The following is a 24,232-nucleotide window of genomic DNA, read 5'->3' as shown; positions in this document are numbered from 1 at the left end:
AATAGTATTATATATATTACACTTATGTTAATGTGTTATTTATTATTATTTCTATATGTCTAATGAAATATATTTCATGTTTATTAATTTGCAAGCATTTTGTATCTGCCAATTGCGATCACAAAACATCTACACGCAATCTTACGAAGAGAGAACTAAGTTGTGTAATTTAGAAAATGGGAAATTTGAGGAGTTAATGATTCAACTCACTTTGAGTTATTATAATCGATATTTTCATATAGCACATTCCAGGACAGGCGGACGTTTAGGGTGGAGAAATATGAGGAGTTAATGATTCAACCCACACTGTATTTTTTGAAGTTTGAAAGATAAAATTGGAGGTTTCTGTGTGATTTTCCAAGATATATTTTAACATAAAGAAGAGAGTGATAATGGCTACAATGAGATTGCATAATTTTATCAAAATTTTAATTTTCCAGATACAGATTTTGCTCAAGTAATGGCAGAAACAGGAGGATTCAACACACACGGAGAGACTGATTTTCATACCAATTTGGATGATGTGGAAACAGTTGAGGTAAGAGATGGAGGACATATAACGCAAATAAGAAATAATATTGCAAATATGTTATGGATTTTCATCACTTTTTAGTTTATAAATACCATTCAAGCATTTGTCTCACACTATTTATTATTTATGTCACCATTCACATATTTCTTAAACCGCTTCTTTTAGACGAACCGCACTTGGTCGCAATATTCATTTTTCTAACACATGCTCTGAATGGTAACAACGGTTTGGATGGTGCGGGACAAGAGGATTGGTTAGTGCGGTGCGGTTTAAATACGCTTTATGTTAACAAAACGCATATTGTGGGACAAGTGCAGTTCATCTAAAAGAAGCTGTTCAAAACAATATGTGAATGCTGATCAAAATAATAGATAGTGCAAAACGAATGTTTGAATGGTGATTATAAACTACAAAGTGCGGCAACAATATAAAATAATATTTTACTTGATATTATAAATATATTTTACATATTTTTTATAAAGTATAAATAAATTACAATCAAAAGATAAATTTAATTTATTGATTTTCTCATAATAGATTTGCAATATTATCTCTCATTTGCGACATATGTCCTCCATCTGTTACCTCAAGTGTTTCTACATCATCCACATCAGTATGAAAATCAGTCTTCCCATATATGTTGAATCCTCTTGTCTCTGACATGACTTCAACAAAATCTGCATCAGAAAAAAATTGAAATCTTGATAAAATTATGCAATCTTATTGTAGCCATTATCACTCTCTTTTGTATGTTAATACTATATCTTCAAAAATCACAAGTAATCCACCATTTTTTCTTCAAAACTCCAAAAGTCCTCTCGATAACTGAACGTAAAGACGCATGATATCGATTAAACAATTCTTCTTTATTTCGTGGAGCAGGACCATATTTGAACTGAGACATATAATATCTGACAACAATGTTTCGTGATAACTTATATGGAGCCAAAAATCCTTGTATGAATGGATAACCCGAGTCAACGACATAATACTTTTCTATTGGAGGCAAAGGAAATTAGGATCTCTTTCTTGTGTCATTGTGAGAACGGTTGTATCATGACAAGATTCTAATGTTCCATTATATATATGTGGATAGCATATTGAGATCACATATTGGCATGATATTCAACGATGCATTATTGTGTCAATTCCAATACATTCCTTGTAATTTTGGTGGCACTTTTATGCAAACATGAGTCTCATCCATAGCTCCAACAAATCCACTAAAAATGGATAATACTTTGAATGTACTTGAAGTCTTTCAGGAATTCGATATAATTCTTGTCTTGTTGGAGTTCTGATATAATCGCATGCAAGTAATTATGTCGCTTTAAGAAATTCTTTAAATTTTCTTTTCACAGTCTCTTGATTTCGTCCAAATCTCAACCCTACGTTTCTTTGAACTTCATTATGTATGCATATTCGCAAAAATCTAGCCACACTTTCCTCAATGCTTACATTTGCAGTTGGTTGACGACTGCTCAGGTTGCGAATAAATATCGTGCAATACAAATCATCAAACCATCACATCCCAAAACTGTGGTGGTTGTCTTTTAAAAGATCTGGTTATTATGCATACCTAATAAAATTTTGTCATTTATAAAATTCATTATGAATGTGTTGGTTATATTTATTATATTATTTTAGTTAATAAAATTAAAAAAATATTATTGCAGATTCACGAGCTTCCCACTATTCGTCTGATGCATAAATCATTAAAGTCTCTGGATCAACTGTTATACCAGTAGAAGTCATGAGAAACTTCCACTTCTTATATGCTTTTTTGAAATCATCAAATTTGTCTCTGAAAAATGCATAATTTATATTTAAATTAAATGCACGGTTGAATTTGTCAACCATGTACTCTCTACCAAGCACTGTAGGGTCTTTAAGAGTATAATCGTTCGTAGAAATTGATTGATCAAACAACTCCATCAATGTTTTTTTTGTTCATAATTCCACATAAATCTCGCCGTGTTCAACAAATTAAAACATTATACTTTAATTTTTGTCTAACAATATATAACTAAAATAGCTGCAATAAATATAAAATAAAATTATTACTCGTGGTGCAGTCTCATTGTGAACATTTGAACTTCTTTGTCCCAAAGGATTTTTGTTTCCACAATGGCTTTCCAACATATCTAGATTTTAAAAATGAAAATATTATTAATATAGTAAATTTTCTTAATTAATCATATTTAAATAAAGATAGAAAATATAATAAATATATTAATTAAATAGTAAAAACATATATTTATTACGTTTTGAAAGGAAAAAAATTTCTCAAACACAAAAAAATTGTTTAAAAACATTATTCAAACACATAATCATTACTACACTTATTTTTTGCAGCTTATAATTAAAAAATAATATTTTTTCTAATGTAAAATCAATTATATTAACATATAACAAAAATTTATAAACAAAAACAGTTAACTAACTTACATACTTTATTTGTTTATGTACCTTTAATAGTTTTCAGTTAGCTAACTTATATACTTTTAATAGTTTATGTATTATAAATTACAAATTAGTACTTTTCAGACAGAAAATAGGAACATACCTTGTTCTTGTTCGAAAACAAAAACGTGTTTGCACCAGAAAAAATAACGATTGTAGAAAGTGATAACTGAAATGAATTGTTTGTAAACTCATAGTGTACATGCCTCTTTCCATAGGTTACAATTTTTATTTTTTGTTTTATTTAAAAATAATTAAAATAATTAAAACATCACAAACCACTCCTTTTCCACGGTAAGTGCGGGTATGGGAGAGGTAAGTGCGGGTATGGGAGAGTATGATGCATCTTGCCTCTGACAACAGCACATGTAGTTTTATCCAATTTTTTATTATTTTAAAACTCATAAAATACAAACCGAAAAATTAAAGAGAATGGTAACAATTTATGGCCCGCCTCATTCTGTTATGTGGACCACATTCACCACTCATAGCCACAAACCGTACTTAAGCCGTACCGCACTAACCAATCTGCTTGTTCCGCACCACCTCACCTGATGTTACCATTCAGAGCCTATATTAAGAAAAAACGCACATCTTACTACAACTGAGCAAAATAGGTGTGGTATTTGCCTCTTTGGTGCGGTATTCAAGTTTCTTTTTCTTTTTATTTTTTTCCAAAATAATTTAGATTAATTTTGTTAGCTGATTTTAGTATATAAATTTGACATTAATACATCTTATAGCATACTCAAAATAGACTTTAAACCTATTTACAAATAAAAACTTTAAAAATATGCAAGGATCTAAATAAATGTATAATTTTCACATATTTACTTAATTGTCTTTACAATATATCTATAAGAATTTTTAAATTTTTTAGAAATTATTAAATAAATTTAATAATAAAAAATTATTTGTAACTTTTAATTATATTTTCAAATATTGATACTTAACAAAATTCCCATAAAAATCACCCAAAATGCGTGAATACATGAACAAATTTTATATTTTATTCAATTTTATTTGTACCGCAATACATTTTATTTTGTGCGCTTTTTGTGTGGGCTTTTGGTTTGGATTATTAAATATTATTATTATCTATTTAAATATTTTAAAAATTTTAAAAGATAATTATGATATATCACTAAGCAAAAAATTAATTTTTAAATGTATTAAGATATTTATTTTGTATCTTTTTTATCAAAACCTCACTACTTTGACTAGCAAATCCACATTTATCCTGCAAACCGCATGAACCGCAGTTGGACTGTACCGCACTTTAATTCTGCACCGCTTATAGTATCAATACCGCAGTTACCATTCGGAATAATGTTCGGATAATAGCCTTTTGTTCATTTGAAATAAAAATAATAATTTTAGCTCATATTAGTTGTCTTATGTTTGTTTTTTCCAAATTGAACTAATTTTATAATACGGTTTTGAGATGAGTTGAAGAAGTTATAACTACTACTATACCAAAAGGCAATGCTATGATACTATAATAATTCGCCAGCTAAAATTATTTATTAATGGCTAAATAATAGATTATATACCAATATTTAGTTTTAAAATATGTTTCATTAGATTTGACGGATAATTTAATTGTTATACATAATTAGATATATGTTAGCTGTCTGACAATAAATTTGAATGAACAATCCGAAAATAAATTGTTATGTATAATTAGATTTTTCGATAATTATATTGTTTTATGTTATTAAATATGTTAGCCGTATAACAATTAATCTTAAAGTCTAATTCAAAGAAGATTATAACCATCAATTATTTTTGGTTTATTACGATGCACCAAGAAATTATTGTTGCCGTCTAACTCAATTTACATTACAATTTCCTTATTTATGATTTGTGTAAATGAAATGATATCCGTCTATGTATTGGTTTTGTCAACTGGTCTTGGCATATACTTATAATATCTGGCTAAAATCTGTACTACCTCGAAAAATGTAAATATCCATCCAAGAAGAGCATTCACTATCAAAACAATCACTGTCATCCGCTTCCTTTTTGTCACGGTAACTTGCTTGCAAAAATAAAGCAGTGTGAGACATAATAGAATGTCAAATAGTGAACTTACATAAGCTACAAAATCTAATGAAAACAAAAAATCAAACCTTCCTAAAATCCGTTGCAAATGGTTGACAATTTTCGTTTAGCTGAGAAGAGACTACAACTGATCCTGCAAAACACATCACAACACAAGTCAGAGTCACTTGAAAAATAACTATATATTGTTCTTGAAAATAGGTTTACTTAGATGGTTGTCTTACCACTAACATGTGCATTAACGGTCACATATAAGGTAGACGCCCCTGTGACGATAAATTCTGAGTTATCTGTTAGAGGAGACTGAAAAAATTACCAACATAAAAAAAAAATTTGCCAGCAGAAAAATGGAAGATTAGGATTGCGGCTTATAGGATTTTGAAAACTTTATTATGTTTCTCTGTTGTAGAATTAGCATCCGGTACAATTAGCGGGTCAGCTAGAGTTAATATCAAGGGGGCAAACACAAACTGGTATAACAAAGAAAACTCATTTCTTGGAATGTCAGACACCACACCATTACATCAAAACTGTCATAAAAAATCTACTAAAGTAAGAAAACAATCAAGTAAGAAAATACAGAACAATCAAATTAAAGAGTCGGCAGAAAAGGATACAATCCGTAGTGTTCATTTTAGTGGACATTACCAATCTTGAAGATGCAAATTTTTGTTCTTTCTCTCTTGCTTCGATGATGCTTAATCTTCTACCTTTTTCATGCTTCCCTACGAGCTTCTCCGTCAACGAATGGAGCCAAGCCTGTACATCTGGGGCAGAGATTGAGGAGCGTGAATATACGCGCCACCGTCAGTTCGAGGAAGAGGAGGGAGAAGGTATGAGTTTTTTAACCATAAAATTCATTTAACCTATTGAAAATCAGTAGTATGACACAACAATTGCAAAGTATCGAGATAGATGTAGGAAGAGAGAGTTCAGTTTTGTAGAGATACAAGGGTTTTGAAAATTAAAACAAGTATAGTAAAAGAAAGAAATTGAGTTGTAATACAAAATTATTAATATCTTTGACAAGGAAATATGAAAATTCTATCTAGAATTGGATATCCATGGGGTGCTTGCACATCGTTTCCCTCCATTATAGATTTATAGGTAGTTACGACATGAACTATTGTTTGAGATCTGAGAACAACAAATGTACATGGGAAGAGAAAAGACTAAAAGTTCATATGGTTAATTGCAAGTGGGTTTGGAAGAAAGAAAATGATGGAGAGAGAGGAAATTCTCTCTTTTCCTCTTATCCATAAAAAATCATTCAGAGGGAAGATATGGATTTCAGAGAGAGTGTTCTTCGTCTTTTGCCGGAAGGAATCAACGGGACGGTTGATGAGTTTCTTCATCGATTCACCGGATTCTCATCGGCTTATAACTCCCGGTTGTCGGGCTTCGACTCTGGAAACTGGTGGCTTGTTTAGCACCATGTTTGCCGGCACTATCACTAGCAAATCATTGTGGCTCTCTGATGATTTAGTCTAGTTCTTACCGGATTTATATTCGGTTTTGTTTGTTTATTTTTTTCTTTTGGTTTGACCTCGATTCTCTGTTTTTTTATTCAATTGTGTTACGTTTATCAATTAGATAGCTTTATCCTATTCCCGTTTTACGGGTTCTTCATCTTCAGGCTTATTTTTATCTTTAAAGATGATATGGGCTGAATTAGATGGATTTAATCTATCTCTGAAGTTATCATGTTCGTGATACAAGTGGATTCAAGCTTTGAGTCGATGGTTCGGAATGACTTAACCGTTCTGGAATTGGTTATCCGATTTGCCTTGGTCCCTGTCGATTTCCGGTATCAGAAAATCATAGCGTCGGGTTTCAGGCCGGTGGAGGAAGGAGAAGGTCCTCTATGCCGTGTGTCTTTACTTTCGTAGCAGCCCTACACGTGGACATGATCTAGCTTGGACTTTGTCCTTTTCTCCTTTTGGGTTTTTAAAGTTTGGGCTTTTCCTTATGCCTCTTTGTGTATATGTGTTTTCTTATAGCTTTTCATGGGCTTTTAATAAAATGAGATGCCAAAAAAAAAAAAAAAAAAAAAAAAATGATGGAAAAGAAATTTAAAATTCAAAAAATTAAAAAATTAAAAAAGAAAAATAGAGGAAGCAAGAGAAGAATTGATGTGTAGATGATGAGTTTTCTGTTTAATTTAAGCAATAAAGATAGCAGGGTTATTGCTAGGCCTGAGACTTTTATCCGAGATCCGGATTCGATCCGAGATTCGATCCGGATCCGATCCGAAAATCCGGATATCCGGAGGGGCCGAATCCGGATCCGGATAGTAAAATGTTGGATCCGAATCCGGATATCTTGATTTTTTTAGTCCGGATATCCGGATCCGTAAGTTTTATAAATATCTATTTCAAAAATAGTAATATCTATATATAAAAATTAATTTTATTTCATATATTTTCATTTTTATAATAGTATATATATATATATATAATTATTTCATGTAAATTTTGTAATATTATACATAGAAATAATTAAAAACATTATATATATTTTTTTAAAAAAAATTATTGTTAATATTTTTTTATATATTAGTATTTTTTATTTATTTTAAGGATCCAAATCCGGATCCGGATATCCGCCGGATATTACAATTTTTAGAAGGATATCCGACACCCGGATATCCGAGAACCCCAGATCCGGATAAGGATAGTAAAATTATGGATCCGCCGGGTAAGGATCCGGATCCGGATACCTTAAAATTGCCCGGATACCCGATCCGTCTCAGGCCTAGTTATTGCAACTCAGAAAAACAGTAAATAATAGTTAAAATGTGTATATAACTAAATACACTATAATGTCTGTGTTGAGAGTCTTGAAATAAATTGCGTGGAAATATTTATTTATTTAATTACGAATAAAGAGAAAAACTTTAATGCTTGGTGATATGATTAGTGAAATAAAAAATGCAATTCTCTCAAATAGTTTTTTTTAGTTTTTGTCACAAAGATAGTTCTAAAAAAAAGAAAATGACCAAAATAATTTTTTTTTATTTTGAAAATTTTAAATTTTTATTTTTTAAAATTTGAAACCATATCCCCAAAACTCCACCACTTAACCCTAAACCCTAAGTCTATATTAGTTAATCATAGTGTAAAAATATATTTTTACCCTTTAATAAAACTCTTTTTAGTCATTTTTCTCATTGAAATCTATTTTTGTGACAAAAACTTAAAAATGTTTATGTTAGAGAATTTCTCAAATAAAAATGTGGAGATGTTGTTACAGTTAAATACCATAAATTAAAACTTTTATTTTAATGGGCATGTTAAATGAATAATAGGAACCAAGAAAAAAGAGTTAGAAAAAGAAAAATAAGCAGACTCTCTCTCTCTCGTTATCTAATTTCCTCTACGGGAGATTCCGCGGACTTTTACCAACGTGGAGAGAAAAAAGAAAAACGCAGTCCACACACACACTGTAGCGAGCGAGATAGAGAGAGAGAGAAGAGAAAAACAAACTCTGAGGCTCAAAGTTCTGGGGGCGAGAGAAATCCTCCCATCGTTTCGATCGATCGATCATGCCTCCCGGTGCGAAGAAGAGAAAGGCGTTGAAGAAAAAGCAGCAACAGGAATCGATTGGAACAAGTACGAAGGATAATCTCCACGGTACATTTCTTCCTCCCCCTCGCTCGGGTTGTTTAGCTTCGGGATTCGCTGCTGCTAGGTCGATAGATTTGTCGTGAATGGTGTTGACGCCTGATTTTACTATAGTTCATCGAGGATAATTAATTAACCTTTTCATGATTCTTCAAGTTCATAACGAATTGAAGAGCATTTGTAACAAGTGCTAATCGTCCTTTCTCATTTTTCCAGTAGTTTATGGAAGAGAAAGTATTATTTGTTAACCTTTTGAATGTAACAAAAAAATATATATATATAAAACAGGAAATGATGAACATGGAAGCCAAGATGATAGGGAAAGTGATAGCACTTTGAGTTCCCCTGGTTCTCAAGGGAATGATGAATTTGGTGTCACAAAAGATCCATCTGCTGAGGCTACATCATCCGCTTTGGTGGTGAAGGAGACTGCTAAAGATATATCAGATGTTACTCAGGGTCTAGGACCCAAAAGTGGAAACGTAGCTCCTCTGGATCCTTGTGTTAAAGAGATCGCTCCTGCTGTCGATTCTGTCTCCAAAGTAGTGGTTTTTGAAAATACTGAGACCTCAACACACTCACATTTGGTCAAACAGACGTCTGATGAAGAGAAAAAGTATCCATCTACGGGACTGGGAAAGGATAATGGTAAGGTGGCTACTCTTCCAGGGTCTGCTGCTGGAACATGCAGAAAAATAGAGTGTGTAGGAGAATCTGAAGCTCCACTATCCGCTGAGGAAAAGGTAGCATCTCTTTTTCTTCTTCTTTCATCTTGTACATATGAGTTCCTCTCTCCTTTCAATTGACTGAATCTCCTGTCACGTGTGCAGCGTCTTTTGTTGCCTGGTCCACAAGCCGTCCGAACTTCTTGGTTAAGTTGCTGCGGTTTGTTTGATGCTATGACAGGATCTGACAGATAAACACAGGTTAGTCTCGGTTTATGATTCTTGCTAACATGTACTTTTCCTGGTTGAGGTTCTTAATTACAATGATCTTCCATGACCTGCAATGTATCCTGTGTTTATAATATATGATTTCCTTGGAGGCTTGGACTCATTAATATTTTACAGAAACTACTTCACTTTCATCTTCTAAGTGGTCTAGTAAGAGGGTTCACGGAGTTAGAATCTTGGATTGTGAGTGGCTCTTAAGTAGACTGTTTATCAAATTATCCACTTTAAAAACTTTCTCCGAGAGGCTTTTCCAATTATTTCATTGTTGTTCTTGTTATTATTCTATATTTGTTACTGAAATTGTGTAGAACTAATGTCCAATGCCAAGCTATTTAAAACACACAACTCGTGCTTAGTCAAGTTAACACCAAGAAGTCTACATCTATAGATTATAGTGTGGCAGGAATCTGAAGTTCATATGCCAATGCAATTCTTAATAGCTATTAGCTACTTTAATGTTATTTGTTTGGATTGTCACAAAATCTTGTAGAAATAGCAGTTAGCGTAAACTCATCTCCTAACATTTTCCCACCAGTAAAAGGATCAGATTCTTCTAGTTTCTCTCCACTCTCTCGGAAATCAAATCCTTTTGTTGTGTATCTTTGGCAACATTGCCTATTATGTTATAACCCGTGTCATTAACATGTATTCTCTGCTTGAGCTGCTGACGAGCAGGAGTTAGATAAGGCTGGACGCTTATTATGACAGCCAAAGCTCAAAGACAACTGAAAAAGCAGAACTTACGGTGGTCCGTACTCTTTGTACATTATCTTTGATAGATAATAATGTGGGCGGCTTTTAGCAACATAGCTCTATTTTTATCAGTTCCCACAATTGTCGTTTATATCCTGTGTATTTCATTAGATACATGTAGAAGTGCGATCCATTTCAAGCCTCAAAGTTTGATTTTATTCCATGAACACAAAGTGATACACACACACAAATCAAGATCTGATCCTTTTGTACAGAAAGAATGCATGAATTTAACTTAAGCTTTACTTCAACTTCCTATGAAAATATCATCAGACAAACAAACATTCCCACACTCAATCCCTAGTTTGACTTGAAAAGTAGAAAGAAACCCGAAAGAACATTATTTCTTAAGTAGGTTTCTTCACGCCGTGAACAGCAGCGATGTAAAGAAGCTGTGTGACAGAGAGTATGATCAAGAACGCCTCCATGGTTCTCTGCAAAGAAAAGGAGACGAACATGAAGCCAATACTTGTGTGTGTTTCCAAAACTGAATGACTATAAGAATTGACTAGAGAAAATTCTAACCAGTTTTGCATTTCGCACTTGAAACTCGATTTCTTTCCAGGCGAATCTGTTAATAAATGATGATTAGTCTTACCATCGATGTCTCAAAACATGATGTGTGTTGCTTGTGAAACGGGAGATATTAATAAAATGTATATTTACCCCATGGCAAGGACTGTGAGGGTCCATGCAATAGTTGCGGCCATGGCTGCAGCTGGTAAGCTTCCCACGGTCCACGAACGAATGTGTGTAAGGCCAGAGATTGTGGAAGCTCCACCAACTACTCCCGCAAGCAACGCGAATGTCACAAAGAAACCTGTTGCAGCGTTTCCCATAGGAAAATAAATTGGGGCGAAATGTGCTGGAAGATTGAAATCAGGGCCTGCTCAAGTTTGTTTCACAACTAATGTTAGAAGTTAAAGAACAACAAAAAAAAATTATTAACGTCAAAAGCTAACAAATTCGATAAAAGTTAATGGATAAGCAACCAATGATGACTGGAGGTGAGTCTGAAGTGTTCTTACCAATTTCGAATCCACGGTCGATGGCTCGGTTCATGGCCCATCCTCCAATCCCTAGAACAATCACATACATGCAGAAATTGAGTACAAGAAGTAGAGAGGCCACAGGCTTCATTTGCTCACCCGCCATTTTCCCTTTCCAAAAATACTACAAAAGTGGAAGAAAGGAAGAAGAGAAGAAACAAGAACGAGAAAAAGTAGATTTGTTCTTGTGTTTGGGACAAAACATATGAAGCTACTTTATATACTAACTTGCTTTGTTCTTTTCTTGTTTAGGGTGCTGGTAATAGAAGAAAGGTTTACTAGAGAGTTGGAAAGTTGGTAGCTTGAAGTTCAAGGCAATTCTTATAATAACCCAAAGATTCTTGGCTTTGCTCTTTGTACATGTAGAAAGTGTATGCCCAATTTTTTTAAGAGATTTTCTTACAGAAGACAAAAGGTAGATTCTTTTGCAGCTCAATGTCTCCTCACTATTTGCTTTTTATCCAACTGAGACATGGTACTTATTCTTAAACAATGCTCAATGATCTTCTAATATCCGCATAGCATTTTAGTATCTATTCCTTGTTTTATTTAGTTTACAAGTGAAACCCAAAACTTGGAGTAACTAAAAACCATTTCTGAGCATAATGAAAATTTAGGTAGATTTTAGTAAAGAAGGGTATATAGTAGTTTTTGTGGTGTATTAAGTATACAAAATAATCTGAAGCTTTACAAAAGTATCTATCTTCTCTTAGGAAACTCTAAAATACAAGCAATTGTTGAGTATTTGGTTCTTGTTGTTGCAAAGAGCATTGTGAAGAACACTTAGCACTAGAGATTGACATTAGCAGAGCCTTTTCTGTGTCTTCATCCATTCGTAGTTGGACCAATTTAATTAGATACTCCAAGAAAACCGAGTCGAATGGCAAGGTGATTGGTCCTTCCGTAGGGAGGCCGAACTCTTCTTCAGATATCTTCAAGAGCTCTTGGAAAATAGAGTTGCTCAGGTAACTTAAAGGAAAAGCAAAGCGGGTTTTATCTATCGTGTAAACAACAAAACAGCCCTTCTCTGCAGCAATTGAGATAGTAGCAGCACTTGATTTTTGAAATGAGATCCTTTTCCTGTGGAGGGCTGCTCTTTGTTGCCATTTCTTGGCCATCTTCATGAGCTTCTTTGTGTTCATCATTAGTTTTAAGGAAAATATGTTTTAAGAAAGGAACGAAGAAAAAAAGATTTTTAGTTTCTTGTGGAGCTCTCAGAATGCAAGTTATGATTGATGAAGAATGCAATAATAGGCTTGTTGCATTATATATAAGGAGAAACTACTAGAGTTTAGATGAACTTATCAAGAGCAACCAAAGCAGACATAAACGCATGCTTCTTGTCTAAAGGGTCCCAAGTTAGTAATCAACTAAACAACTTGTGGACCAAAACATCTACTGAGAAACACAACCATGTGCGTGTGGATCTTGTATGAAAACATTGAATATATCAATATTTTGATGCAAAGACTCGTGAAAGTAAACGAAATATGTAGCACTTGTAGGTCGTCTGACTTTCTATGAGAAGTTCAAACCTCTAGAAAACTTAGTTGTTATGGTAGGTTTCTTGAGTGTCACAGTCACAGATACCCATCAAGGAATGTAGGTGCAGCTTCCTAAGAGTTTTGTAAAAAAAGTTGAAAATTTTACTTACAATGAAGTTTTATGCAACTCATATATTACCATTGTCTTGATTATGAATCTATAAAAAGCTAGGAGATAAATTTTACTTACATTGAGTTTAATGAAACTCATATGTTACCATTGTCTTGATTATGAATATATCAAAGGCTACGAGATAAAATTTTCTTTTGGTATTATTTGCAAGTTGTGATGGATGAAGAACGGTATAAGCTTTTGTTTCATTACGTAGAAAGATGAGACTAAGACAAATTTGGAGGAGAAAGCCAAACTAGACACAAACACATGCCTCTCTAGTTCTTGTCTGTTGGTCATAACTCATAAGGGTCACCAGTAGGTAATTAATTAATATTTGCAAATCAACAAGTGGATTAAAACACACACATATATGGTGAGAAGACATGACCATGTGGGCATAAATAATTAAGACATGCGAAAATGAAAGGAAGATGTAGAAATTGTTAGTCCTTTGATGTACAAATTACAAAGACATGTTGAAGGTGAAAGAGAATTTCAGAATACCGGTTAAATTAAAGTGAACCGAATTGAACCGGTACGTGGTCAGCCGCTAAAGCCATAAAATGGCAAAGCCATAAGCTTAGAGACTCGACAGCCTCAAAACAAAAACCCTAACATATTAGAGCATGAACATCAAAGGTTCATGGGAGAAGCTCTCACACATCCAAAAAAAAAGAAAAATATTATAATAATAGAATCTGATGAACTCGTCTCGCAGGAGTGCTTTCGGATGAACCCGTTTCAAAACTGTTTCGCGGGCTCCACGTCACGTGGCAGTCTGCTATTGGTCCGCGTATTTTTTTTTTAAATGAAACGAAAAAAATTTAAAAAAAAATTAAAAACTATTAAAGTTGTGAACTCTCCGGTTCATTGATGCGCATGCTCTTACATTGTAGGACAGTTTTAAGTTTATTATATCAAATAAGGCAGTTTATTCTGCTAACACACTTTTTTCTAACATCTTCCTTCTCATTTAATTAACTAGTCATATTCTAACTAACACACTGAGTAACTGATTGTTTGTATTAGCGGGAACACTCCTTCACCGCATATCTCTCTTCCACATCGACGGCCCACATGGTTTCTGAATTTAATGACAAGACTTATATCTGTATTTTTTTCAACCATTGGATTTTCTTTCTCTCTTTTGAGATCTACAGTCCAGATTGCATTTTCTTACAAAGTCAATCTCATCTTCTTCTTCTATGTTTTTTTTTTTCACGGTGTTTTGGGAAAAGAAAAACTTCATCTCCCACTGATTACTGCTTCTGAAAAGAGGTTTGTTCTCAAATTCACACTAAACCCAATTAGCTCACCAATTATCTAACTCCCCACATTTTTTTCGTAGGTTCTCCATGGCTGACCATTGCATGGTTATTCCGGGAAAATGGACCTCCGTCGTCTGTCTCTGGAATTTTGTTATCGATACGAAGAAGATGCAAGGATTGTTCTGGTTCGTGCTGGGATGCCTTTGCTTGAATGACAAAACAATGTCTCGAAGGAGTTCTTCACTTTTTACGGACCTGCCTCCTCCGTCTGTCTTGAGTTATTGGCCGCCTAACACGAAAGAGCTCGCCATTGAGCTTACAACACCACCGGTTATTCTGACCGACGATGGGGCGGTTATTCTGACCAACCAAACCCACCAGTGCACCACCGACAATGCCTTCGACCATACTGTTTGTCTGTCTGGTGAAGATAATACATATTGGAAGAAAGACCTAGATTTTCTTGGTGTACACCAGACATAAAGTCCACATGTACACTCTAGAGCGGGATCCAAACGTACTCCGAGAGAAAATCCGTCAACGCCATACGCACGTGTACATCCCCACAAGTACACCTGGAGGTTCTTCACACACGCCCAGTTCTGGTGTACACTCCGGATCAGCTTCCACACACACACGAAGGGGAGAAGCGTCACCACGTACTCCGCAACGAAATCACGGTTCTGCTCACCAACCTGATCATGCTATCAAGTCAAGGGAGTTTTTGGACATCCCTACAATGTTGCCTTAGACAATAAAGTCCGTTCATGCCTTAGACAATAAAGTCTGTTTTTGGATTATATCTATGTTTTAAACAAGAGTGTTTAATTCGAAACATGTAATGGTTGTTTGAAAGACGCTAAGTTTATTCACTATCCAGTTATATCTATCAGAACATTTTTATTCACCAATCCCATTATATGTCCCGACACATGTATATGTGTACACATATATACATGTGTACACATTTAAACATTCTTTATAGATGTTTACGCTTCATTTAACCATGTGCAGCGTCGCTACATGTACACCAACAATCTACCCACAAGTACAAAACTACAATATGTACACATGTATACATTCAATACCAATATTCCCTTGTTAAGAACTTTATTTCCATTTCTTACAATGTATATAAACATGTAGCCAACATGTACAAAATTACAATATGTACACATATACACATATTCAATCCCAATATTCCTTTGTTAAGAACCTTATTTCCATTTTTAACACTGTATATAAACAATTTTTCGAACATGTACACATATATACTGCCAATGTACCTTGTTAAGAACCACTTCTCACATTTTTCTGCGTTGAACAGAACATGGTGGCATCATGTACACAACAAACCACCTTTCACAAGTACACTTGTCCTCTTTGTTTTCTTGCATTTTTCCACGTTGAACTCACTTGTGTAAGCAAAATGTACACTTAATTACCTTTCTTTGCGAACTTATCCACATCTACACGTTAAATTGAATTATTCAAATGAATGCAAAAATGCATCCACCTCTTCAAGTTTACACCAATATTCCTTTGTTAAGAATCTTATTTCAATTTTTTTTTAAATGTTTATAAACATTTTTCAAATATGTTCAAAATTACAATATGTACACACGTACATATATACAATATGTACACATGTACACATATTCATCATGTTATGTCACATGTACACATACAATATGTACACATGTACATGTACACAATATGTACACAACTTTTCCCATCAAAAGTCTTCGTACCGAAATCTTGAAGAGACTACCAAACCAGGACCCCATTAACTTCTCCATCTCAGGCGTGCCATCAAGTTTGTTCCTCACCCACAACAGATTGTCAATGGTCGAGTACATATGCACCCTCTCGCATGGACACCGGTCAGTCGCGAAAAGCTTCTCCGATAGCGCTGCTTTAACATCCTCCACCTCTACTGTTTCTGAAAACCCAATAAAAAAACCACAAACAACACCGTCTGATATCTATTTTCCACGGCTGATGTATTTATATATAAGTCCACAAACAACAACAACAGCCAATCGTCTATCACCTCGAATCGAAACTCACCGTCTGATATCTCTTTTCCACGGCTGTTGCGCTTCTTCGCCATCTTCTTTCGAAATCGTGCCTTCGTCGCTATCTTCTTCTCCGTCGCCTCTCGGGTTTCCCTTTTTCACCTCGGTAAAAGCAACAAAAAGTAAGAAATATAATTTTTTTACGTCCGATTAATTAACACGATCTCTAAAACTGTTGTAGGGGCCCACTCCGAATTTTAAATTTCAAAAGCGTAACCAGAAATAAAAAAAAACATCTTTACCAAACTACCCCATCGGTTACCCTTTATCAGGGGCAAGTTCAGACTTTTCACACATAAACTGCCTCAGTAGCCACAACTGCCCATCCGTGTAATTAAAACATGGAAACTGCTCTGCAATGTTAATAACTCTATAACTAAACTCTTTTCTTTGTCTTAATAATCTGTGTGTGTCTATGGCTTTCAACGAAAGTGATGATAAGGAATTGTTGCCCCAGTCTTATTTGCATTCATTGCGGTGGATCCAGCATGGTGATTGACTACGTCTGTCTGATTCTCAATTATCAAAGACATGGAATTGTATGTTTCATGTTCCTGATTGTTGGATTTGGTCTATTGATATGATTGCTTAAACAGCATAAATGTTTTGTGACACCCAGTCTAATCTGCTTCGGCAAGAATGAGTGATTTGCCATGTCCTCTGATCCTATAATTTCAGTAATAGAATTGTGTTTATTATTTGCAAAAATATGTTTTTTTTATGTGTGTTAAAATCTGAGGAATGAGGATATGATTATTATAACCATACGTCTGCAAATCTGAACTACAGTGTAGATTAATATACATGCTCTACCATCTGACCTCTTTTCTAACTATCTTTTGTTTTTTGAGTTTTCAAACCCTTCTTTTAATTTGGTTTGCTGCAATCAGTGATGAATAAAATCGTCTGTATTTAATGACAATCCTGTGATTATTCAACATTAGATCACCATCTTTCGGCTGAGATTGCAGTTTACTCTTCAAATGTTTTATTCCTTTGGTATCCGATGTTCAAAGTTTACATATGTAGTTTAGTTGTACCTTTCATTTTTCAGAGGCGGCAGAAATTGCCTTTACCTGTTTATATCATCCTCCTCTATGGATTCTTTTAGTTCTAACCTAATTGATTCTTGTGTATTTCGTATCACTCGTCCTTTATATTGTTCGTGTGCAGGGTAGTGACATAATTCATTCTAATTGTCTGAGATGGTCTCTTGGACTGGAAGTGGTTTTGCATTTGGATACGTTCATAGTCTTTTTGAGAGACCTCACGCTGTTGGCGTTTTCTGAGTGTTTTGAGATAGCCTCGTTTCCGTAGATTAATTTACTAACGTCATTGTTGAACCACAACGACGAAACTGTTTGACTCAAGAACCAGAATCAAACACACAAACTCGATGATACACTCTCTAACAAACTCGACGTAAGTAAGTAAGAAAGTTGAGTTTGTAGAATAATAGAGATAGGGAGAAGAATGCGGAAAAGATCGAATATGGACATAAGAAATTGTTTACCCAGTGGTTAACCTAGAATGGTTTACGTCCACTGGGGCCTGGCAAGAGGCAATCCTCTATAATCTCAAGTACAAAGAATATAGAACCTCTCTTTCTCTCACAACCAAAGCTCACAAACCAAGCTAGGTCTTTTCTTGGACAAAGGAGAAAGAGTACACACGAGCCCCTCTTATATAGTAGGAGTTTATTAGGTTAACCTAGTCAGATTAGGGCATTCACCCCTTTCCACAAACCTATTAGGAAATATTCCAAAATACTTGCAACTTCCATAACTCCATGAAAGTAATATTTCCAAGATCCTGCCAACTTCCATATCTACATAAAAGTGACATTTCCTTTTCCTAACATGACGTCTTTGTCTTGGTTTAAGTTACTCAATCTTGTTTGATTTCCATCACCAAAATCCTGACGCAGTCCATGATGGATTCTCTGACGTAGCCACAGATAAATCCCAACAAACTCCACCTTGATGACATCAAACATGATCCACTACATAGGTTAATCAAACTCGTGCTTTGCCAGGCGATGCCGAATGCTCCTCAGTGTTCGGACATCCCAAGGAAGTCCACCGCTTCCTCAAACTTCTTAACCGGAACAACCTTGGTTAATATATCAACATGATTCTTAGAAGTACATATCTTCTTCACACTTACATCACCTTGAGCGATAATATCCCTGATGAAGTGCATCTTTCTGCTGATGTGCTTAGTCCTCTCATGATACACATTGTTCTTGGCTAGACACAATGCACTTTCAGAGTCACACAATATCTCCACCGTGTCTTGCTTGAATCCAAGCTCCTCCGCTAAGCCCCTTAACCACATTCCTTCTTTGACCGCTTCAACCAGCGCCATATACTCTGCTTCAGTCGTTGACAGAGCCACTACACTTTGTAGACTTGATATCCAGCTGATTGTATTACCACCAGCCATGGAAACATAACCTGAGATCGACCTTCTCTTGTCCAGATCTGAAGCAAAATCAGAATCACAGAAACCTTCAACCTTAAATACCTCATTCTTCCTGAAGCACAGTTTCAGATCTTATGTTCCCTTCATGTACCTTAATACCCACTTAACCGCAGTCCAATGAACCATCCCAGGCTTACTCATAAACCTGCTAACCAACCCCAATGCATATCCCAGATCACACATCGTGCCTATCATAGCATACATTATGCTTCTGATAGCATTAGCATATGGAATATCCTCCATACTTGTCTCTGCTTCAGCATCGTCTAAGGCAGACAATTTGAAATGTGTACCAACAGGCGTTGACACACTATTTGACTCATCCATGTCGAATACCTTGAGAACCTTCCTGATATAACCAGATTGAGATAGTGTCAAAATCCCCTTCACACGATCTCTCTCAATATCCATTCCCAAAATTTGTCTTGCTGGACCCAAATCCTTCATCTCAAATCTTCTGCTGAGTAGGTGCTTCACCTTCATGATCTCTGTCGCATCCTTTGACGCAACCAACATATCATCCACATATAACAGTAGAAATATGTACGTACTATTGGTTAACTTCTTGATGTAGACACAGTAATCATATTCACTTTTCATAAATTCATGACTAACCACAAACTGATCAAAACACTTGTTCCATTGTCTTGGTGCCTGCTTTAGTCCATAAAGAGCCTTCTGAAGTAGACAAACTGATCCTCTTTCCCTTTAACCTGAAATCCCTCTGGTTGCTCCATGTAAATCTCTTCTTCAAGTGTACCATGAAGAAACGCAGTATTTACATCAAGTTGCTCAACCTCCAAATCCTGATTCACTGTAATTGACAACATGAACCTTATGGACACATGTTTCACGACGGGTGAAAACACATATTGATAGTTAATACCCTCCTTCTGAGAGTCTCCCTTAGCAACTAATCGATCCTTGAATCTAGGGTTCTCAACACCAGGTATACCAGACTTCAACTTAAAGACCCACTTGCAGCCTATCACCTTGCGCTTACTAGGCCTTCTCACAAGCTTCCAGGTTTGGTTCTTATCCAGTGAAGTCATCTCTTCACTACATGCTTCATCCCACTGCCTTCTCTCTTTGTTGTTCATCGCTCCATGATAGTCTTGAGGTTCTTCGGCACATACGTCATCAGCTACATATAGCGTAAACGCTGCTATATCCTCCGAGTCAGAGTACCGTGCAGGTGGCACTATTCTTCTCCGAACTCTATCCCTTGATAGCTGATATCCTTCAAGACTTTCACCTTGTTCATCATCTGCGTCAACAACTACTTCAGCTGTTTCGTCAACAGCTCCACCTGAAGGTTCAACTTCCGGTCCTGACGCAGATCCTGTGTTTCTCCCAGCACAGTCTGATTTCTTAGCTTCTCTGTGACATATGCTTTAACCTCACAGACACTCAAATCCTTGTAGACTTTATCTTCTGCAAATAACAGATTCCTACTTATAACACACTTCTTCTCTTCAAGAAGCCAAACTTTGTATCCTTTCACACCTGATGGATAGCTGACGAAGATTCCCTTTTTAGCTCTGGCCTTGAGCTTTCCTTGATCCGCATGGATGTAAACCACATATCCAAATCTTCTTAGGTGCAGGGCTTCTTGCCCAACCAAAGTTCCTCCGGAATGTTCCCACCTATTTCAGAAGATGGACTCCTGTTTGTCACATACGCTGACGTAGACACCGCTTCAGCCCAAAATTGTTCCTCTAGACCCGACTCAACCATAAGGCACCTCACCTTCTCCATCAGAGTCTTGTTCATATGTTCAGCTACACCGTTCTGCTGTGGTGTATATGCACAAGTCCTATGTCTCTGAATTCCATGGTGCTTACAGAAGTTGTCAAACTCGGTGTTACAGAATTCAAGTCCAATGTCTGTTCTAAGACAACACACCTTCTTCTTGACTTGATTCTCCACCAACTACTTCCATTCACAGAATTTACTAAAGGCTTCTCCTTTAGCAGCTAGGAAATATACCCAGACCTTCCTTGTGTAATTATCGATAATGGAAAGGAAATATTGCTTCCCTGACAGCCTTGGCGTCACATTTGGAGATCCCCATAAATCAACATGTACATACCTGAGAGCTTCACCTGTATCATGTCTTCCGATGTTGAAGCTCAACCTCTTCTGCTTCCCCATCACACATCTCCCACAGAACTCCAAAACTCCAATCTTCCTCTTATTGATCCCCCCTCTCCGGGCAAGAATCTGTAGATTCTTCATACTCATGTGCCCAAGACGTCTATGCCACAAGACTGTCTCATCCATAGATGGTTTCTTCCTGACACTGCTGTTTACTTCACCTGACACAGTCTCACCATCTAACAGGTACAATGACCCAGACAAGGTTCCCTGAAGAGCTAGTTTTCCATGTTTGTAAAACCTAGTTTTCCCATGTCCACCACTACGCACAAAGCCTAACACATCCAAGGTTCCAGTAGTTATCAAGTTCCTTATTAATTCCGGAATATACCTGACATTCGTGAGCATCTTGACAGAACCACCATAAGCTTTGATGTTGATTGTATCAATCCCTTGCACTCCAACCGCGCAATCATTACCAAGAAGAACATGTCCTGTAGCCAACTCTTCAAACGTGTGAAACCAATCTCTCCTACACGTCATGTGGTAGGAGCATCCAGAATCAATCACCCACTTATCATGATGCCACATATCTGCTATCGACAGTGCATCATCCGCTGATTCACAATCTATCACAACGGCTTCTTCAGCTTCGTCTTCTCCTCCGCCATACTTCTTCTTGTAGGCGTAGCACTCCCTCTTGGTGTGCCCCTGCTTCTTGCAGAACCAGCAAGTTATCCTAGACCCTGAGATCAATCTAGACTTGCCATTTTCTTTCCTCACAGGATCCCTCTTCTCAGTCCTTCCTCTAGCATAATATCCTTCACCATTATCATGTGAATCCGTAGAGGACTTCAGATCTTGATCTTTAGACCTTTCTGCACTTGTCACCTCTTCCAACGACAATGTATCCTTGTCGTACTTAAGCATTTCCTTGAGAGAGTTGAACCGTGAAGGAAGCGAATTCAGGAGCAGAATCGCTTGCACCTCCTCTGACACAGTTACATTCACGCTTGACAGGTGAGAGACAATCTTCAAGAAGTCATCGATATTCTCATCCATACTCCGAGTATCGACCATCTTGAAGGTATAGAATTTGTGCTGCAAGTGAATTCTATTTGGTAGAGTCTTCGAAAGATATAACCTCTCCAGTGTAGACCATGTAGAAGCGGTTGATGTACACAACTCGATCTTCCTTAGCACATGATCTCCAACATTGAGAATGATCAGATTCATCGCCTTCTCTGATCTTTCAAGCCTTTCGGCTTCTTCTTTCACCAACCTCTCCCTGAATACATCTTCGTCTTCATCCTTCCTTATCATTGACACAGAAGGTGACGTAGACTCTTCTAACACATCCTTTAAACCAAGGACAGACAGATGCGCAAGCATCCTCTTCTTCCACAATGAGAAGTCACCCTTCCCATCAAAACGCTCCACTTCAATTCTTGACTTCGCCATTGACAACGACACCAACCTGGCTCTGATACCACTTTGTTGAACCACAACGACGAAACTGTTTGACTCAAGAACCAGAATCAAACACACAAACTCGCTGATACACTCTCTGACGAACTCGACGACGTAAGTAAGAAAGTTGAGTTTGTAGAATAATAGAGATAGGAAGAAGAATGCGGAAAGATAGAAGATGGACACAAGAAATTGTTTACCCAGTGGTTCACCTAGAATGGTTTACGTCCTCTGGGGCCTGACAAGAGGCAATCCACTATAATCTCAAGTACAAAGAATGTAGAACCTCTCTTTCTCTCACAACCAAAGCTCACAAACCAAGCTAGGTCTTTTCTTGGACAAAGGAGAAAGAGTACACACGAGCTCCTCTTATATAGTAGGAGTCTATTAGGTTAACCTAGTCGGATTAGGGCATTCGCCCCTTTCCATAAACCTATTAGGAAATATTCCAAAATACTTGCAACTTCCATAATTCCATGAAAGTAATATTTCCAGGATCCTGCCAACTTTCATATCTCCATAAAAGTGATATTTTCTTTTTCTAACATGATGTCCTTGTCTTGGTTTAAGTTACTCAATCTTGTTTGATTTCCATCACCAAATCCTGACGCAGTCCATGATGGATTTTCTGACGTAGATATTGATGACTCCCAACAGTCATCACAACCTTCTTTATATCATACAGAATGTGCCAATTTGGTTTACTTGATCGTGTCTTCTCACCACATTATTGATGAGACAATCTATTAGAGAGAAAGAAATAATGCTTTTACATTTGAAATAACCTGTCTAATCTAAAAATAACTGGAATGCAAAAAATGGTACACACTAGTTGTCTAAAATACAAACAGTTGTTCTTGTTGTTGTTGTAAAGACATGGTAAAGAACATCTAGCACTAGAGATTGACATTAACATAGGCCTTTCTTTATCTATATCCATTAGTAGTTTGATCAAATGGCAAGGTGATTGGTCTGCTTGTTGGGGAGGCCAAACTCTTCTAACAGAGTTGCTCAGTAACTAAACGGAAAAGAAAGCATGAACAAAACAACCCTTTTCTACAGCCGTTGAGCTGCTAGTAGATGGACTTAGGCATGGGTGTTCGTGCGGGTACCCATTCGGATTCGGATCGAATATTTCGGGTTTTTGGGTTCACCTTCCTAGATTCAATTCTAATATTTTATAAGGGAATCTCCATCCCTACTTTATTTTTTATTCTAAATGGAGTATGGAGTAAGAAATATTTCAACCCAACTTCATATCTAACGGAGTTTACTCCATAAAAAGAGTAATTTTTTTTGTTCATTACTCTATTGTGTAGTGAGATATGAAGTTGGGCTGGAACAATTTTACTCCATTTTTTCTTTTACTCCATTTTGAAGGAAAAAATGGAGTTTTACATTGGAGATGCTCTGAGTACGGGTCGGGTTCAAATAATAGCATTTCGGGTTTGGTTCTAATTTGTAATAAATACATCCTAAAATCCATAAAGTAACCATATATCGTTCGGAATGAGTTATATCGATTTGGTTCGGATATATCCGAACTAAAAGAAAATTTTAAAAGCAAAACATACAGAAAACATTTAAATTTAATAGAAATTAATCCAACACACATCAAAATGATAAAATAACAATAAACTGTTAAATCAAGCATAAAAACAAACAATGTTTGTAAATAATATGCATTACCTTATAAATTAGAGTAGACTTATTATTTAAACGAGCAAATTTATAAAACA

General features: G+C 35.9%; 3 protein-coding genes and 2 non-coding genes across 6 annotated transcripts; 3 read left to right on the top strand and 2 right to left on the bottom strand.

Moving 5' to 3' along the window:
- The first annotated feature begins 8,390 nt into the window (after nucleotides 1–8,390).
- Nucleotides 8,391–10,546, top strand: BNAC05G22540D. Of its 2 annotated transcripts, none has more exons than XM_013842500.3 (4): nucleotides 8,391–8,691; nucleotides 8,971–9,425; nucleotides 9,513–9,608; nucleotides 10,311–10,546. In XM_013842500.3, the coding sequence occupies exons 1-3, from the start codon at nucleotides 8,604–8,606 to the stop codon at nucleotides 9,600–9,602; spliced, it is 633 nt and encodes a 210-aa protein (XP_013697954.1). In that variant the 5' UTR covers nucleotides 8,391–8,603; the 3' UTR covers nucleotides 9,603–9,608; nucleotides 10,311–10,546. The 2 variants fall into 2 exon arrangements, with proteins under 2 accessions (XP_013697954.1, XP_022558021.1); XM_022702300.2 differs by lacking the exon at nucleotides 10,311–10,546 and adding an exon at nucleotides 9,753–9,975 and having other exon boundaries at nucleotides 8,404–8,691.
- Nucleotides 10,522–11,802, bottom strand: LOC106401891 (membrane protein PM19L). The gene is made up of 4 exons (XM_013842501.3): nucleotides 11,417–11,802; nucleotides 11,055–11,274; nucleotides 10,914–10,959; nucleotides 10,522–10,822 (listed from the first exon to the last, which is right to left on the bottom strand). Exons 1-4 carry the CDS (start codon nucleotides 11,541–11,543, stop codon nucleotides 10,736–10,738), a joined length of 480 nt encoding a protein of 159 aa, XP_013697955.1. The 5' UTR covers nucleotides 11,544–11,802; the 3' UTR covers nucleotides 10,522–10,735.
- A 232-nt stretch (nucleotides 11,803–12,034) lies between these two features.
- LOC106401892 (auxin-responsive protein SAUR64) lies at nucleotides 12,035–12,803 on the bottom strand. Its single transcript, XM_013842502.3, has one exon. The coding sequence runs from the start codon at nucleotides 12,580–12,582 to the stop codon at nucleotides 12,157–12,159; it is 426 nt and encodes a 141-aa protein (XP_013697956.1). The 5' UTR covers nucleotides 12,583–12,803; the 3' UTR covers nucleotides 12,035–12,156.
- A 4,066-nt stretch (nucleotides 12,804–16,869) lies between these two features.
- On the top strand, nucleotides 16,870–16,958 carry LOC125588213. Its single transcript, XR_007324602.1, has one exon. It is a non-coding gene; the product is annotated as a small nucleolar RNA U31b (small nucleolar RNA).
- Nucleotides 16,959–17,323: 365 nt separating this feature from the next.
- Nucleotides 17,324–17,412, top strand: LOC125588181. Its single transcript, XR_007324575.1, has one exon. It is a non-coding gene; the product is annotated as a small nucleolar RNA Z196/R39/R59 family (small nucleolar RNA).
- The last annotated feature ends 6,820 nt before the right edge of the window (nucleotides 17,413–24,232 follow it).

Source organism: Brassica napus, chromosome C5 (genome assembly GCF_020379485.1).
Source record: "Brassica napus cultivar Da-Ae chromosome C5, Da-Ae, whole genome shotgun sequence".
Lineage (NCBI taxonomy): Eukaryota > Viridiplantae > Streptophyta > Magnoliopsida > Brassicales > Brassicaceae > Brassica > Brassica napus.
This window is presented reverse-complemented; position numbering and strand designations above follow the sequence as displayed.

Bases quoted from the DNA above. Each gene is read 5' to 3' on its own strand.
- LOC106401892 (XM_013842502.3), bottom strand. From the start codon at position 12,582: ATGATGAACACAAAGAAGCTCATGAAGATGGCCAAGAAATGGCAACAA.
- LOC106401891 (XM_013842501.3), bottom strand. From the start codon at position 11,543: ATGGCGGGTGAGCAAATGAAGCCTGTGGCCTCTCTACTTCTTGTACTC. The intron at 10,960-11,054 runs GTAAATATACAT...ATTTATTAACAG, and splicing joins CTCACAGTCCTTGCCATGGG to ATTCGCCTGGAAAGAAATCG. The intron at 10,823-10,913 runs GTTAGAATTTTC...TTTTCTTTGCAG, and splicing joins AAGTGCGAAATGCAAAACTG to AGAACCATGGAGGCGTTCTT.
- BNAC05G22540D (XM_013842500.3), top strand. From the start codon at position 8,604: ATGCCTCCCGGTGCGAAGAAGAGAAAGGCGTTGAAGAAAAAGCAGCAA. The intron at 8,692-8,970 runs GTACATTTCTTC...TATATAAAACAG, and splicing joins TACGAAGGATAATCTCCACG to GAAATGATGAACATGGAAGC. The intron at 9,426-9,512 runs GTAGCATCTCTT...TCACGTGTGCAG, and splicing joins CACTATCCGCTGAGGAAAAG to CGTCTTTTGTTGCCTGGTCC.